General features: G+C 36.2%; 1 protein-coding gene across 9 annotated transcripts in view; it reads right to left on the minus strand.

The window, feature by feature from the left end:
* Positions 1–17,469, minus strand: part of LOC139967322 (actin-binding LIM protein 2-like) — a 158,177-nt gene that overhangs the window by 15,844 nt on the left and 124,864 nt on the right. For 8 of the 9 annotated variants that reach the window (XM_071970994.1, XM_071970996.1, XM_071970990.1 and 5 more), the window contains 7 exons: positions 13,661–13,748; positions 12,048–12,082; positions 11,254–11,325; positions 10,586–10,751; positions 5,237–5,254; positions 1,906–1,944; positions 368–796 (listed from right to left, as the gene is read on the minus strand). In XM_071970994.1, the coding sequence (XP_071827095.1) occupies positions 368–796; positions 1,906–1,944; positions 5,237–5,254; positions 10,586–10,751; positions 11,254–11,325; positions 12,048–12,082; positions 13,661–13,748 (847 nt within the window). The remainder of the gene's footprint in view (positions 1–367; positions 797–1,905; positions 1,945–5,236; positions 5,255–10,585; positions 10,752–11,253; positions 11,326–12,047; positions 12,083–13,660; positions 13,749–17,469) is intronic. The other variant, XM_071970991.1, reaches the window with a different exon arrangement.

Raw genomic sequence — 17,469 nt, forward strand, 5'->3', positions numbered from 1 at the left:
TATCATGCACTGTATACCAGTGACTGGCAGATGTTTAATTACTGCCCTCTATGTAAAAGTTATATCTTAAATGTGATGGTCTATACATTCCTAGATTCAGCTGACAGGTTTTTCTATTAGTTTAGTTGAGTGAACACCAACCCCTTCCAGTAGCTCATGAACCCTACCCATGTGCTGATCTTTACACTGCATCCCAGCATCTGGTCCCTGGATGCCGGAGAGGGGGTCAAGGGTAGGGGGGAGGTAGTATGGCACTCATTACACCACACAGGCCTGTCAGTTGACATGATATGATCATCTAGACATCTCACACAGTAACCCATATTTTACCAGATGGAGCTAGACGATATATCCCTTCTTTACTTACCCGAGTAATATGAGTTGTCGTATCTGGGATGAACGGCTGGTACCTTGTTTGCGGATGGTGTCCTGGAAGCGCTTCGCGGATCGAGATTCTCCACGTCTTCCTTTTCCAGCTCGGCCCGGACAATTTCTTTACCAAGTGCCGAGTCCACCTGCTCCAGCTCCTTCTTTATCTTCTCCTGTTTCTCTCGGCCGGAAGAATCCAGCAAGTCGTTCATTGATTTGCTCTTGTTCTTTCTGGGCACTAGAGCCAGGAGCGGCGGTCCCGGCCACTCCGGCCTCTCCACCTTGGGGACTTCATTTGGTCCAGGCCTATGGGCCGCAGAGAACTTGGCTTGCTTGATGATGAGGCTAGACAAGTTCTCATCTTTGTGTGGTTTCAACTTGGGTCGCAGACCATCAAAGGCACTCCTCGGACGGGGGCGGAATGGTCCTACAGAGAAAGGCAAGTAACAAGTTATTTCAGAGTAACAGGCTTTAATCTAATTTAAGCAAAGTATAATCACAAGGGTGGAGGAACATGCATGAATCAAGCAAAGCAACCTTATTAGCTTTTGTACACTGTCTTCTTGTACTTATGCACTAGGTGCAATATGAAGATGCCACTATTAATATTTCATATTTATTCTACTCATTCCATACATCCATGATGGCATTTTTCTGCCAATTGTATTCCAACATTGATTTGTCTGCCAATCAACATATGTATTACTGCAAGGCTAATAGTGAGCTCATACACCATCAACAAACATCTTGAATACCGGTAAGTATAATTACCAATCAAAAATATCCTCTGGATATTAACAGGCTCTTACAGATGTTAAACAGAAATGTCCGATTGAAGAGACGTCATAGAATAAATCGGTGACTAATTATAGAGACGGATTTTAGAGCTATTAACGATGATTATCGCTAATACATTCAAATTTTCTCCGGGTACAACTTTTCATTCTGCAGCGGGCAACGATTCTTATCGACAGAATGTAGCTAATGATCTCGAAGCAAACTTAAAAGCCCTCAGTGATTCTCTGCCACATTTTATTTGAGAATAATTAATGTACAACTCCGCAAACACAATTTCGTGATTTGACGATCATCGTAGTCTGCAAGTGATGAGCAAAGAACCTTGCACTTCAAATGGACCAACATATCCAGTATGAAGTTCATCCATTTAGTTATATTAGGATTCATTATGTTCACATGCTTTCAAACCCTAACCTCTGCTGACCTTTGACCTCCACTAAGGGAGGTCTAAATTCCAAGTAAAACAGTCATCAGAGTTTTATTTTTTGAGTTCTCTTGTTTACAAGTTTCTCAGACATTTAATGACTGTTTACCTCAAACGACAATTTTTATGTTACACAGACACACCATCAACGTCACATAGATTCCACACAACGGTAAAAAACCAAAAGGTACACTCTGTCCCCCTCCCCCCCTCCCCCCTCCTCCCCACGCCACAAACAAAAGCGTCATTATCATGCAAAAATGAAGAATCAGTTTACCTGGATCATAATGACAAAAAAAAAAAAAAACACTTACCTCTTGAAAAATCTCCACTGCTACTGGGAGACACATTTCCTGTGAAGATAAAAGATAGTTAACTGGTCACAATGTTGTCTGGTTAAATTTATCAGTCATTATTTCTTATTGTCAAGTTGTCTCTCTGCTCCAATTCTTCATCAACTTGATTATTTTGTGATGATGTGTAGTGGTAATGTACTTTACCCTGATACAGTCGTAGCATTTACCAGCATACTCCATGGTACAGAAGGAAGCAATTCTACTTTAAAGCTATATTAATATTCTACATTCACACGTTCCACGGTTAGCACACTAGAAATGCTTCAATAGGCCTATGTGTGACTTGGACCTGATGACATAATCTGTTAGTACACATGTCTGCTGTCACAGCCATGCCAGGAATTAGGAAGTTTAATAGGCATCACTATCAAAGCATTAATTGCAAATGAAGTGACTACATTATATATTTGTTGGAAACAAAATTTAATGTATGGACTTAAAAGCAAATGAGTAATGTGTTAATTAGTGATACAAACAGCAAGTTATAACAACTTTTGACATCATAAACACAAAACTATCAACTTTTAAAACAACAACAACAGAAATAAATCAATTAAATAATAATTGAAATATGCAAACTGAATAAAGCAAACCTACCACTTTCATAAAGATAACACAAAAACTATAATACTATATGTATAGACAATGTGAACAAATTGATACATTACCATGGAAACATACATCAATTAGAGTTCCAATGATTATTTAACAAACAGTTAAATGGGAATGCCATTTGTTATATATATTTATATATTATTATTGTTTATATATATTTATTTATTTAAACGAAATTAGCCTCTCATCATCAAGGTCCTCCTTTGATTTGTCCTTTTTACTTTATGAATTTTAATCTGGATTATTTATTTTCTTTTGTGTTTTGCATTGAGAATTGTTTCTTGTTTTCAGAGGCTTCACTTTGCCTTGAGGTGTTAACTTGCTTTCTATTGTTTTACAATAAACATGATTTCACCCTAATTGTATGTTCCCATTTTCTTTTCTTTCCCCCCCCCCCCCTTCATTTTAGGCAAGCCCTTTGGTTTGATGGACTTGTAGCTTGATTTAATATTTCCACCTTGGATCTAGCTAGCTCACATTGTTTTTTTTTTCTTTTCTGTTATAATGGTAGCCCTGTCTGTTGATTTCAAGGTAATCTCTTGATTTGTGATTTAAGTAGCACATCATATGACTTGATATCAATATGTTATTTGAGTATCGTCTCTTGATCTGATGTGATATTTGCCATCTTCACCTTTCCCTTCTCTTGATATTAACGGGTGAACCTGGAACCTTCTTGTTTCATCAGATAATTATGTCTCTCATTTGTGAAATTAATTGGTTAACTTGTGTCTTTAAGTTACACGTTAACATCAATCCATGAGTAGAGGAGCCGTGCCATGCCTCTTTTTGTTTTCCATCGCATCTGTCTCTTAATTCGATTAATTTTTTTCTTCTTTTTTCTTATCGCATCTGTCTCTTCCAGTGACCAATGATTCGATTGCGAGCAACATAAAGAGGATAAAAGTTATAAGATTTTTGATGAGTCTTTGAGTGAGTTAGAGAGGTGCGATGGTGATGGTGAGTCGGTTCCCTCGTAAGAGATGATGACAACCCTGCCTCTCATCATATTTACATGACCTGGTTTGAAGATTTAATAAGACGATGAGGACATGCCTGGCGCTCACCGGTTAATCGAGCTACGTCCCATCACATTATTTTGAAAATGTCTTACTTTCATGGTTATAGACAAGCCAACTCACTCATGGATACCTTACTAGACCTTACTATAACTAATCTTTGCTTTTCAAGTAGACTTTTCTGAAGAGAGTTCTAATGGAGAGTTTGCAAACATCTCTTTCCCTCATGACTCATGAAGTGTACTTTTCAAATGTTACGCACATCGGTAATACATTTTAAGTTTATATGTTACATTTGAATTTAGGCTCAACTTCAGAGGGATGTATCTCCCATTTTAATAACTACAAACAAAGACCCAGAAATTCATATGTTAACTTTTTACCGTTAATAGTTCCAGACTGTGGATACTTTTTTCTGGAATCCATTTCAAATTTCTAAATTCCAGAAGTTTTCTACATTTTTTTAAAAAATGTGCCATATTTTCATTGTCTAAAGTAAGCTGTCAACACTATAGTAGTGATATAAATGAAATTCTACTTGAACAGGCAACAGGCATATGTATAATGATAGTATATATGGTAGTATTTATAAATTCATTCACAGGATTGATGTACAGATGTACGTTTGAATTCTGTGTCATTTAATGTAGTATGTCGCTACATCCATGAATTAGTCTAAATACAAATCGTAAGTGTTACTGTGTCTATTTATCATGCCGTCACAATTCATATATGCAGTGATATCTCTTGTCATGTGAAACTTGTTTTTAGCCAAACCATAGTTCCATAATTCAAATTTAATTGATCTGATCATAGAATACAACTAGTTTACAAGGTCAGCTACAGTGTACTGTACTTTTCTGGAATTTTAAAGGAGCATACAGAATATGAAGCAAAGAATGTCTTTAAAATAAAGACAATAAATTCTGCTTGGCAACTATTATTACAGATCCACATGGATTGTTGAAGAGAACAGCAAGAACTGACAGTCCCTTCTTCTCTCTCTTAGAACAAAGAAATTAACAAAGAACCAGGTCAATGAGACATTAGTATTGTTCTCATCACACTGAAGAATTACTGAATATTATTTTCCTAATTCAACCTTCCAGTGGTGATTCATATGGACTATAGCAGCCTCCCAGTGGTGATTCCTATGGACTATAACCGCCTTTTGTTGAAGTATCTCCTTTAATATGTTGATCTCAAGTTCTAAATTGTTCTTGATTTTGCAAACTCAGTATGCTCCTTTAAATGTCATGCAAAACATCAGGCAATGCACTTTAACATGCAGCTTTGTTTACCAAATACAAGCAAACTTTCCATAAACAAATTCTAGTGAAAGTAGCATGCCCTTCTCACATCTACCTGACAAAAGAGATTCCCAAAAACATTTAACCTGCCTGAGCCTCCTCCTCCATGAGAATTGAGCTCACACAAGCGAATGATTGTCATGCTGTATGATCAGGCAGGATCTCTAGTTAAATGCTTAAAAAATAGTGACAAAAATTCTGTGGAATTAACTCATCGATCCTTCATAAAACAGAACAATTAACAGCAATCACTTGCACATCTTGTTTCTCAAAATAATACGAGCCAATAACAGTTGCATTACTATCAAAATGTGCAAATTGATAGAGTAAAGATGCAAACTTTACCGTTCGGTTTGACATAGGCTGATACAAGATGGCGAAGAAGAACAACCAACCCGTGACGTGCGCAGATAAACATTGATGGACAAATATGATTGGCAAGCAAGAGTGTTGAAGAACGTTGGCAAGAAAGGAAACAAATAAAAAGAAGGAAAGAATTTCAGGATGTTTTGACAATTTCAATCACAGCAAACTTTCAAGACTTCTAGCGATATCTAGTAAGACTACTTGTTAGTGTACAGAGAAAGAGTTAAGATGAAAAAGTTCTTATAAAGCACTGAAATTGATGACATATAAAATCATATTACCAAAATTAGTGCAGAAAAATTACGTGTTTATTTAGTTAGTAAGAGAAGGACTTAATTACAAACTTACAAAATTTATCCTGCACACTATGAGGTCTGGAACCCCATACAGTACAAATGTTTCTTTGGGGGGAGGGGTGGGTTAGGGAGGAGAGAGAGACGAGAGGGCGATATTCTATACAAAAATTCATGTTAAAGATTAAAATTGATACAAATTAGTGACTCACTGAGGTTTACTATTGATTGCCTTCTTCTGGCTATTTAGTACAGTCTGAAAACATTGCTGAACTGAAACAAACTTGTCGGCATTTCTCAAACAATTCTAACTATTAGTTCATTAATTGCATCAATTTTTGCGGGTAGTTTTAATCTGTACTTCCAATAACGATCATTTAGTCAAATATTAAAACGCAGAGGTATTTGCTCCTATATATATTGAGAAATTGGTTGGTCGAGTTTAGATGGGGTTATAAGTCGGTGATACTATCCGATGTCACTTGTGTGGAAGAATCCTGCACCCGTTTGCTTCAATCTGAGCTTACAGTATGGCTGTTAAAATGCATTACGAGCAACTGGTCATTGACTGCCAGAATTAACAGTACATAAAGCGCACCACAGGTCAACGACTCCTGAAAAACACATAACAGCAGCAGTAGTAAGCACACTGCAACCATCAGCTAAACCAACGAGTCAATACGAAAATTTTGAGCAAGTCCACCCTATATATAATCTCACTTCTTGTGGTAGGAATGCACTATTAGTATATAAAAACATATATATATATATATACATATATATATATATATACATATATATATATCGATCTTCAAACCTTAGCAACAGAACTCTGTAATCTTAACCCACAGAGCTGCTATAACGAGTACTGAATTACAAGAACGGCCGCTGATTGAGCGACGTGTCCAGTCATACTCATCGCCAAGATAAAGTTTCTTCTTGATTTTTTTCGTGTTATCATTTTGATTGCTTTCTGTAGTATATCTGCAGTTAATTTTCGATGAAATGGTATGGATGAAGCCTACTTCATGAGTTTATTATTATCATGACTGACATAACTTCACTAATTTTTTGTCACTTTATAAACACAGTTAATTGATTTCCCATCCAATTCCTCAACCGAGGACATTTTTTTTTTTAAAGTGATTTTGTTGTTTTGTCAAAGAATATGTTACACAAGCTAGGTGAGATTTTGATCGGGAATAGATGAGATAAATGATAATGCTTGCAAATGTTGCAATTCACAAAGTCATACATAGATTTGAGAACCTATTGCTCTCAGCTCTTTTTTTCTAGAATGATACTTAATTTCTGTATTTCTTGCATCCATTTCCCTGACGATGTTTTCGATGCTACTTTCCCAAACGGCATTCTTCCACATGTTTTAAGTAGACTAGCTTAAACTATACAGAACACTATGAACAAAGACTTGTAGCTATAGTATGCAAAGAACACAAGCATTCACTCTGACAAAATAAATCCTGTCCAGGAATCGCTCAGGTGAACTTTACTAGCTAATAGCAATCTATGCCTCAGTCAAATATTTGTATGAAAGTAGTTAATGATAATGGCACAAACAGTGGCAATACTAAAGGTCTGTGTGGTGACCAATAACAAAACTAGATTGCATAATTACTGCATAATGAGTAAGATAGTTTAATGGAGAGAATCTGGAAAGTTAATATTAATAATAACAATATTTCATAATATTTCATAAGTCAAACAAACAGTCACATCTCGTGTCTACAATTTTATGAGGCCATAAGTTTTGAGTCCTAAAACACAACCTTAAAAAGCATAATACTTGTTATGTAGTAATCATAAATATATTTGATGTTTTAAGGAATTCTGAATATTCACTTATAATTTTTTACTTCAATAATTGATACTATCTGTCTGGACAGAGCCTAAATTATCCTGATGAAATGATGCTATATAGGTTATCTGTGCTGTGTGGTAGTATCTAGCATAAACAATCAGAGGTATTTAATTCATGTTCAAAAAACTAAAGGAACAATTTCTTTGATCAATTCCTTTTAACCTTAATTTCCTAATAACCTTAATATAACCTGAATTTCAAGCGTAACAGTATCAGTGGGTCTAATGCAATATCATAGAGGGGTACCTTCCAAGGCAGTGCTGTTGTTATGTTGTATGTGAATTAAACTTGGTCCTACCCTATCATATCCCCTCGTCTTGTCAGCAACCCTCTCCCCACCCCCCCCCACTCCTTGCAGGGAAAACAACTAAGTAACTTGAAGCATTGGATAACTGATTGGATGGAATCAGCAAGTATTAACCATCACCATCTGCTTTGAGATGAGTGTATACCATACTTAAATGGTATTTCTGTGACAACGTACCCCTCAAGTTCCTGTACATTCTAATACCACACACATTTCAGATCGTCCTCAACGTTCCACTCACAGCACAGATCAAATCATCAGTCATTTTTCTGTTTTGCTTGACAAGGATTGAGGAATATTTCTGATGCTGAGGATGTCTCAGCTGCATGTGACTATTGTATTTCTACCAATCAATTGTAAGATGATCACCTTCACATCCTCCTCCTCCTCATCATCCTGACAACCTCATCCCTCTCGTGGATGACAAACAGTCGTAACGAGACCGGTGGACAGAATCCACCTGGCTACTAATAGCGAACAGTCTATACATGGTTGCTATGTTCATTTCCAATGGTAAGTCTAGACTATACTGCATCCAATATCAATGGATGATTCATGATTGAAGTAAAATATCAATTGAAAAAAACATGAATTCAGATGGACAAAATATGAGGGTTAGATTATAAGATTCTGAGAATTTCTGAGAAACTTATGAACGATTTGTTTAAACGTGTGCCCATGTGAAAATACACTTTAACTGTAAACAAGGTCAATACTAATTGTCTAAAAGAATTCATAATTGTAGAAAATAACACTATTTTCCATTTTGTTTAACAGAATCTTGGAACTGATATGCAGACCTCTATTTATATATATATATATATATATATAATTGAAAACGTAATGATATGTATATATATAAATACATATAGATATATATATAGATACTAGAATTTATACTAGAGATTGGATGTCATGTGATTCCTAGCACTAGAGGATCTAATCTGGCTGTCATCTCTCATGAAGACTTTAATTTAACGACAGGATAAATATGTATAAATGGATGACTCTTGTTTATGTCAATACAGCTATTTACAGAGTAATTGCTAGAGGCAGACGACAGTCAATATTACACGATTTATCTCATATTAGGAATACTGTTAATATTTTACTTAAATGTGTGTAAAAGTAGTACTACAGACAAGCTTGTCAAATCCTGCAACAACAAAAAAACCCTAATCTTTTGGAATGCTTTTTGAGTGGTTCTCCAAGTAAGGGCTGATATAAATATTCCACATATTTTACTGTTAATTGGGACACTGCAGTTTTGCTCACCAGATCTGAAGATATTTGAGCTATTTTTGATCAAACATAGTTATTAATTATTCATAAGAAAGAAAATAAAAAGAAGGACTTTTGAAAGATTTTTCTAGAAATTTCATATAATCTTAAGGATATGTATTATAAATAAAGTTTTAAGCTACTCTTAGTCTTTGGGGACATATTCTTACAATTCTATCTTTTATATTTACATTATACAAAGCAAAATGGTATTTTAGCGCACTTTCTATGCAGTTCGATTTGGGGAATGCTTTATCTATTTACCACATTTGATTTTTAATAATGTTATGGTTTAAACATTGATCAGTGCAAACAACAAATTCCATATTTGACCCTGGAGAGGTTTCGAGTAGAATCAATTTCGAGCTTGAATAAAAAATGATTACTTTGCCAAGCACATGCCAAGGTTCTCATTTTCAACATTTCAAATCACAAGAAAAAGTCAGAATTTCTTGTAGTTTCATTAAATTATCAACTTTCACTCAATCATGAAACAAGGAAAAAGAAAGAAAGAAAGTGTGAAGAGAGCTGATGAAGAGGAGAAACTTGAAGCAGAATAAGGGTTAATTAACTGCAGACTGTTCCACTTTTTGTAACATTCATGTAATCATGTATTAACTTCTGTATTTTAGTTATGGGTCAACCATCAGGTGATAATCCAAACCGTCACCAAACATGCTCTCATGAAATGGTTCATTGCAATGATGTTAATTAAACTCTCACCAATACTAAGCCACTTTCAGCAACCTGGCATGCAATTTCTCATTCATCAATTGATTAAAAATTAACAGAAATAACCAATTTCTTTCTGCTAGACATATTCAAGAAAGGTCAAAACAGTCAACAGCGATAGATTAAATACTGTAGGTCCAAAGGTTTGCTTCATTTTTATAAACGTCAGGGCAAATCTCATCTAGCATGACAACATCACTGCTGTCTGTTTCGGGTTTACTTGAGTGTTTGAATTTGTCAGCAACACACACACAAAATAGGTTTGATTTCATTTTGGTAGCCTCAAGAATTAACATTAATTCACAAATTTAAGTAGCGTTTATTATCCTCGTTTATTGATGTACTTCTAACTAATTTTGGAGCATTTCAACCGTTAATTTCTCGAATATATTCTTGTTTCAAATGGCTGATGTTACATCCTTCTAATTGTGATTCTCAAAGCTCAACAAGACCTGCAATGACGCTTCATGTGACTGACACACAAAGAAAGAAAAAGCTCATACCAGTAAAATATTCTGAAAATATTAAGCAACTTATAAATAGCCAAAGATAGAAATACACCGCAAGACTAGCAAATAGCTTTCTCTGTGATGTGATGGAGGTGGGAGAAGGCCTGGAAAAGATCCAGTCGAAAAGGACAGACTGAAATCATTTCCATGTATTGCCTTCCTTTCCCCCTCCCACCCCCGCTCCTCCACCCCCAGACTGGTTTAACTTGCAAAATTGTGATGCTCACAAGACTAAGAAACCACGTGTTGGGGTATATCGAGCAATTTCTATTTTTATTTTTATGAAAAAATTATATTTACCAAAGCGTGGAAACAGAGGTAACCTACCTGGTGTGTGGAAATGTGGAACAGAGACTGCAGGTTCCGGTGTTTTCTGCATGGGTCTGGGATAAATGGGTATCTCATCGTCAGGTGGTAGATAGCTGATGCACAGGTTAGGATTCTGTGGGTTCATACTGTTAGATGACTTCACTGGTGAGTCATCAAAGGTGCCCTAAAATATGGACAGAAAAGCAGCAAAGAATTGTTTGTGAGGACTGATTCACTCACACCCCTTAGACTGTAAAATATGGACAGAAAACAGCAAAGGATTGTGTCTGAAGACTGATTCACTCATACCCCTTAAACTGGAAAATATGGACAGAAAAAAGAAAAGGATTGTTTCTGAAGACTGATTCACTCACACCCCTTTAAACTGGCAAGAATCACAGGAAAAGAGTTACCGGATACAAATCTAAATGAAACTATTTTCTATGTATTTACAAAAAAAGGAAGAAATCATCAAACTTTCTTGATGTAATATTTAATCAAGTCAGAACTCTGCTGAGGAAATTGTTAAAATGCTGGTTAAAGGACGTGGACAAAGAGATAAGCTGTGATGACAGAAAACATTATTAATTGAACCGAGCATGAAACCCAGAGGTTCCTATAATGATTCCAATTCTGTACTAGTTATAAATTTGATTGCTCTTTTGCTCCCATTAACTTTGACTCACCGAACTTTTATTTCTGTTGTAGTCGTACACGAGGGCATGCTCTTTGATCTGCGCCGGCGAGAAATGGTAAAACTGGGGCAAGAAAAATTGATGTAAGATGTAGAAGAAGATATAAAACGATGAACTTCTACAGACTATAAATGAAAAATGTGTACAAATAGTCAGCATAAACGGTACTACATTTGTCAATGTACCTAATATCAGTGTTAGCTCAGTGGTTAACGCTGGTGCCTTTTAATCATAAGGTCCCCGGTTCGAGTCACTCCAAGATTAATGTATGTCGTCCAGTTACAGAGTTGTTGACAATTGGCAATTATAATCATGGACGTTAAATATGAATCTAAGAGACTGACTTCGGTCAGCTTGTGGCTTTGATAGGCCAATGATGGCTTCTTCACAAGTGCCTGCTTGCAGGAGGATCTAAACTACATACATTCACACATACATACATCAGGCAATAGTAAGTCCGCAAGATTTCCCATAATTGGCCCCCCCCCTTTTTTTCTTCTTTTTTTTGTGTGTGCATTCTACCTTAAAACTGTCATCCATATTGCTCCTCTTTAGAAATACATCATAGCCTCTCTGTAGTTTCATTTTTTTCCCCCCAATTCCCTGTTACGATCATAAAGTCAACTAAAGTTGTTTTCACACTTGCATGACAATCATATGAAAACAAATGACTAAATAGTCCAAGGGGACTTGCTACAAGAAGATCTTGTAACTATCACATGAATTCTATTCCTCTGGGCAATGTTCCTTTTCTCAGTGACTTTGTTTACTACTTTTATACATACCCCTTTTGAGCAATCAGGATGCCATATTTCAGTCCCTGTGTTAAAGATAAAAATATGAATATTCATTTCTTGAAATATTAGCAAAAATCTCACCAGCACAGGATGGTGGATCTCTGACGTATGGAGGGGTGTGGCTAAATAGAGGGGTGTGGCTAAATAGAGGGGTGCGATACTTTAAGCTGTTAAAAGAAAAGCCCATATCTGACAAATCCAGTGTTTATACAAATTGCAAGGCTGACTAATCATCAGATATCCATGTTAACATAAACAATAAACCTCAACAGAAGGGGAAATTGAGGTCCAGATTTGTATTACTTAAAAATAATTCTAAGGGGGGAACTATACCCCAGACACAAAGGAGTGTTTATAATAAGATGCGGCACAGCATCTGAATGGTTTCTCGGATAATGGAAATGAAATTTAACCGATAGAGACAGACCTGCTTTTGCACAAGGCCTAAATATGTCGGGCAGCATATTCTTGTCATCAGATCAGAAGAGAATTCCTTTTAAAGGGATTGCTTTAAACTCAGGTATGATTAAATGTTACCGACAAAGACAAACCACACTAGACCATAACATCTTGTAAAATGCCTCAAGAGATATGAATTGTGACAAAAGTCTATTCTTTGTTAGAAAGGTTCTTTGTAAAATATCGACGTTTCAAGAGAAGGCTGCTTAATTGCATCCAAACCACATTATGGAAAAATTTCCCAATGATGAGATACAAACTTGACAACCCACAAGGGTAATAGACAAGTGCAATATTATAGCATGCCGGCTTGGTATATACATGTACATGTTAGGGTATGCACACTGATGATGGGTATAGGCCTACTAGCATCTGTATAACCATGGTACTATATGGCTATAAATGCCTATCATCAAGAGTTGATGACCAGTGTAGTTGTTATGAAACATACTGTCATGAATCAGTCTATAATATTTGTTATCCAAAAAATTGACCAATATTCTACAACGACCAGATTATTCATACTTTCAGAAAGGTTCTACCACTCTCTTCATTACTATATCAACAGACACCTTTACAGCCGGAAATCATACTAAAGCCTCATATATTCCTGTGTGGATGCATGAGTGAAACCAAAGTCAAGTGACTTTTAACTCAAGACAAAATGAGCTCCCTTCTTAAAGAATGATCACCTGCTAGAAGAGCTCTGTCCTAATGACTAGACACTAATAGATTAAAAATTGCTGCTATTTTCAGACAGAGGGATAAAAAAAAGTCCCAAGTGTTGTGAAACAAACAGCTAGCTTCTCTATGAAATTATGTAAAGTCCGTTCTTGTGACCAGGAAGCTTCAATAATCAATACGCTGGTTTCCTTCCTCTGACTGGGAGTAACTACTGTATAGGTCTCTAGAGTAAATCTTACAACATGAAACTTTTCTGACCATTGTTAAATTTTAATAGCATATTTGGAAACACTACTGGTTAATACACCTATTTTTAAGTTGATGTTGGTCTTGTGGGTCATTGGACATTGCGAGCCTAAGCTATAAAGTACCATTCCTTATAGATTTTCAAACTTTGACCTAAGGCCTTCATCTTTCTATTCCCAAAACTGATTTGATTACAGCTTGCTCCGGCTCACCCTGAATAAACATGTCCTCCCCCTCGGCGAAGTGGTTGCCACAGCGACAGCATTTGGCACAAGTTGGATGGTACTTCATATCTCCAGCCTACCAAAGACAGAAAGAGATGAGAATAGGAATAAACACAGAAGATGTTTGTGTCTAAATAATGACTGGAAGCATTCTCAGTTCAGCTCCCTTTAAAATTGAACAAAAAGTGGGCTTGTTACATTATCTTTGAAAACCAATCATAGAAACAAAAAGCACTAGGCATGATTGAAATGTTTACCAAAATGTGATAGATGTGTACTGGTTAGTTCTTATCAGGTGCATATAAATGTACCTGCAAGTGTTTAACCGGCAGTTATAAATGTACCAGATTAGGTATTGCATCAATCAATTCTCAATTATTCCTAGCGACGAAACCGACGGGCATGCAACTGTCGTGAATAAAATTATTACCTTTGTTTATAAAGCAGCCGAAAAAGAACCATAATTGGAAAACATTTCAAAAGGGAAACGCTGTTGGTATGAATAAGTTATAAGAGAATGTGGGAGGTGTTGGGGGGTGGGGGATGTCTCAATCTGTCAGACGTTCTGTTGGACTTCCAAATTGGCTTTTTTTGTCTTGGTATCAATTGAATTTGTGGGACACGGAAGCAGCATATTTTAGTCATGAATGTGATCTGAGCCATAGCAATGACTAATGACTGTATCCATTCTTGGTCAATCATGCAAAGGGTGGTGACACAAGGAGGATTTAATTGTTAAGACAATGGCCCTGAGGGGAACCTCGTTTATTAATATGAACAGATGGTCATTTTCAATTTTGTTTTTCATTTTTGAACTCAAACATATCTATATTTAGCGAGTGCATCATTATTTCTTGGAAACAATCTGCGGTATTGTCTTGTCACCATGGTGACAACAAAAGGTAGTATTATTAATAACTATATACATGAAGTGATTTGACCTGATTGGCAGCTGTGTGAGATTTGTTTTTGTAGTATAGGTAGATATTGATCCAGTTCAGATGCTACACACTGACACTTTTCCTGCTGATGTCCCATTTACAATGCACATTATTATAGCTATGAAACAGTGTTCTTGATTTCAAACTAACATTTGCTGGTATCTGAATCAGAACCCTTTAGGCTTGTATACAAGTGACTAATTCTCATGTATGGGCTATACAGACATCAGAATTCAAGCTAATTGGTTAATTAATTTACTAAATATGCCATCCTTGGGTGGATATCAAACAAGGTTTGTGTTTTAAGTTTTTCACTTACAATCGTAATTTGGTAATTAAATGGCTTCAAATTAAGCTACAAGAATGGTAAAAAAAAAATATTAAAAAAAGCTGCTTTTAAGTGGATGCAACTCATACGTAAAGGGTGGTTTTAACTGACAATGTCCTTTCTAAAATATGTAAACAAAAACATATCACCGAGCATAAAAAGGTATTTCAAATAAGTATTTAAGTTTTTTTGTGCTTATTATGCATGAAATATACAAGTGGCACAAGAACAGAACTACTGTCCATGTATCATTATCCAAGTTAGTGTTGTATGCATGATTTATTGACACAGCAGCTGTGAATGCTGTCAAGTAATTGTATGGTGTATACACACCAGACCAGAAAACATATGAACCGAGTGATTCGAGCTGCAATTAATCTAATGACTTGTAATATTTGACAAAATAGGGATAAAAGGTTAATTTATACATCATTAACTATATCATTATGTCATCATCATCGCATAAATCTCATTTGCTTTTTGTAAAGGAATTAATGAAGAAAAAAGGATGCTTATGAGGGAATTTCAATTTTTATGAGACAAAAGTTGTTTTCATGTGAGGACGGAAGTCTGGCTCGTGCTTCCACGGCTGGTGGAGAAATTTATGTCCAGCATCTGGCCTGTGACTGCAAAGCGCAGAGAATCATTACAAAAGAAACATCTTGATGTAAACAATAGGCCCCTGCCGCAGACAGCACGTCATAACAATGGAAGCATCCAGGAGGAGCATGAGACTGCTCGGTCGTTTAAAAATAGAAAGATGAATTCTAGATGAGATGTGAGCGAGACATTCGAGGGGGCAAATTACTTTATGAGACCACATGTAATCATGTTACATTATCTGGCAGACTATTGGATGGATATATTGAAGTCATCCATTGTGGCTATGCATATAGATTTAATAACAGCTGTCTCAGTTGCACCCTTGAGATGATGCTATTCCTGTAAGATATATGAGGATGTTTTATCATACTTTATATCGACAAAAAAATGTCAGCAAAAGTAAGATGGTAAGGTCGTGAGACTTACATTTCCTATCCAATCAAAGAAGTCACTATGCAGCTACCGCTAGTCTCGAGATAAAGATGGACCAATCTGACAAGATTCCAAAGTTTGCCCGTAAATAATGATACGCACCTAAAGAGCATTGAAATGGATGGGTGGGAATTAGGTAGAATTTAATCATATTTCCCACATATTCCTTCACCACCAGTCAGTTCTACAAAATCACATTCATGTTCTTTTTGGCTGTATGAGACTTTCACCCACACATGCCGTTACAGTACAACTTTCAATTAGACTAAGAAACATGACAATGAACAGACTCACGCACTGAGCCTATATAGATACTACAGTTGTCTGCTCATATATTCACATCATGTCTTCTCCCGTGTAATTACACTTCCACTGCCTCAGAACATCTAAAAGTCATCAGGTACAGCCCATTTGTAGATTAATACCGAAATGATGAAAGACATGACAGGGTTGAATTCCCAGACTCGCATTTTTAGTGTGCCACATGTACATTGGTTAATTTTACCAAGAGTTACTTGAGGTATAACGTTGCTTTCTAATTTGACTACTTGTCCTAAAATCTGGTTCATGCAATCCTAGGAGACTACTCCAAATTGATCACGGACATGGCCCCTCTATAATTGCGAGCATCGCTTTATAACGATAGAATCATCGAGTTTTACAGTCATCGCAGGTAGACCGTATCATCGTCTAGGTATTAGGGACAACTAGAATGGAAATTTTTAATTTTCTGCGACCGAGGAAATCGGGCGATGTCATCAAAACATTACAGCATAATAATGACTGGTAATACACAGTGATGAGAAGAAGCATTTGTTTGGTCCAGATGTAATATTTCCAAGATGAAACAAGATACGTGGAAGGTCAAACGTAAACACAAAATGATTTATACTTTTTTTTTTGTCTTTTATTTTGTTGTTGCTGTTGTTTTAATATTGCTTTCTTTCTTTATATCTCTTTCTTCAATAAATCAGATATACAGGAATGCATGACACAGGATCCCTATATGTCCTGTTATACTGAAGGATGCACAAAGAAGGTTCTGGGTTCTTTATATTATTGCTTCAGGCATATCGAAGAGGGTCAAATTCGACACTTATCAAAGAGAGGTAAAAAATCTTTGATGACCACACTGGTCACGCTGGAAGTTGACCGGCCATTATTTGACTTCCTGAAGGCAATACATGAGTGAAGAAATTCTAATGACTGCTGGGGTTTACATGCATCACCATCACACCATCACCATCATCACCATCACCATCATCATTTCATCATCATCATCATCATCATCATCATCATCATCATCATCATCATCATCATCATCATCATCATCATCATCATCATCATCATCATCATCATCATCATCATCATCATCATCATCATCATCATCATCATCATCATCATCATCATCATCATCATCATCATCATCATCATCATCAACATCACTATTGCCATCTTGTTCAACGATCGAGCCGGTATGCCCTGTTTGCTCT

The sequence above is a fragment of the Apostichopus japonicus genome, chromosome 5 (assembly GCF_037975245.1).
Source record: "Apostichopus japonicus isolate 1M-3 chromosome 5, ASM3797524v1, whole genome shotgun sequence".
Taxonomy (NCBI): domain Eukaryota; kingdom Metazoa; phylum Echinodermata; class Holothuroidea; order Aspidochirotida; family Stichopodidae; genus Apostichopus; species Apostichopus japonicus.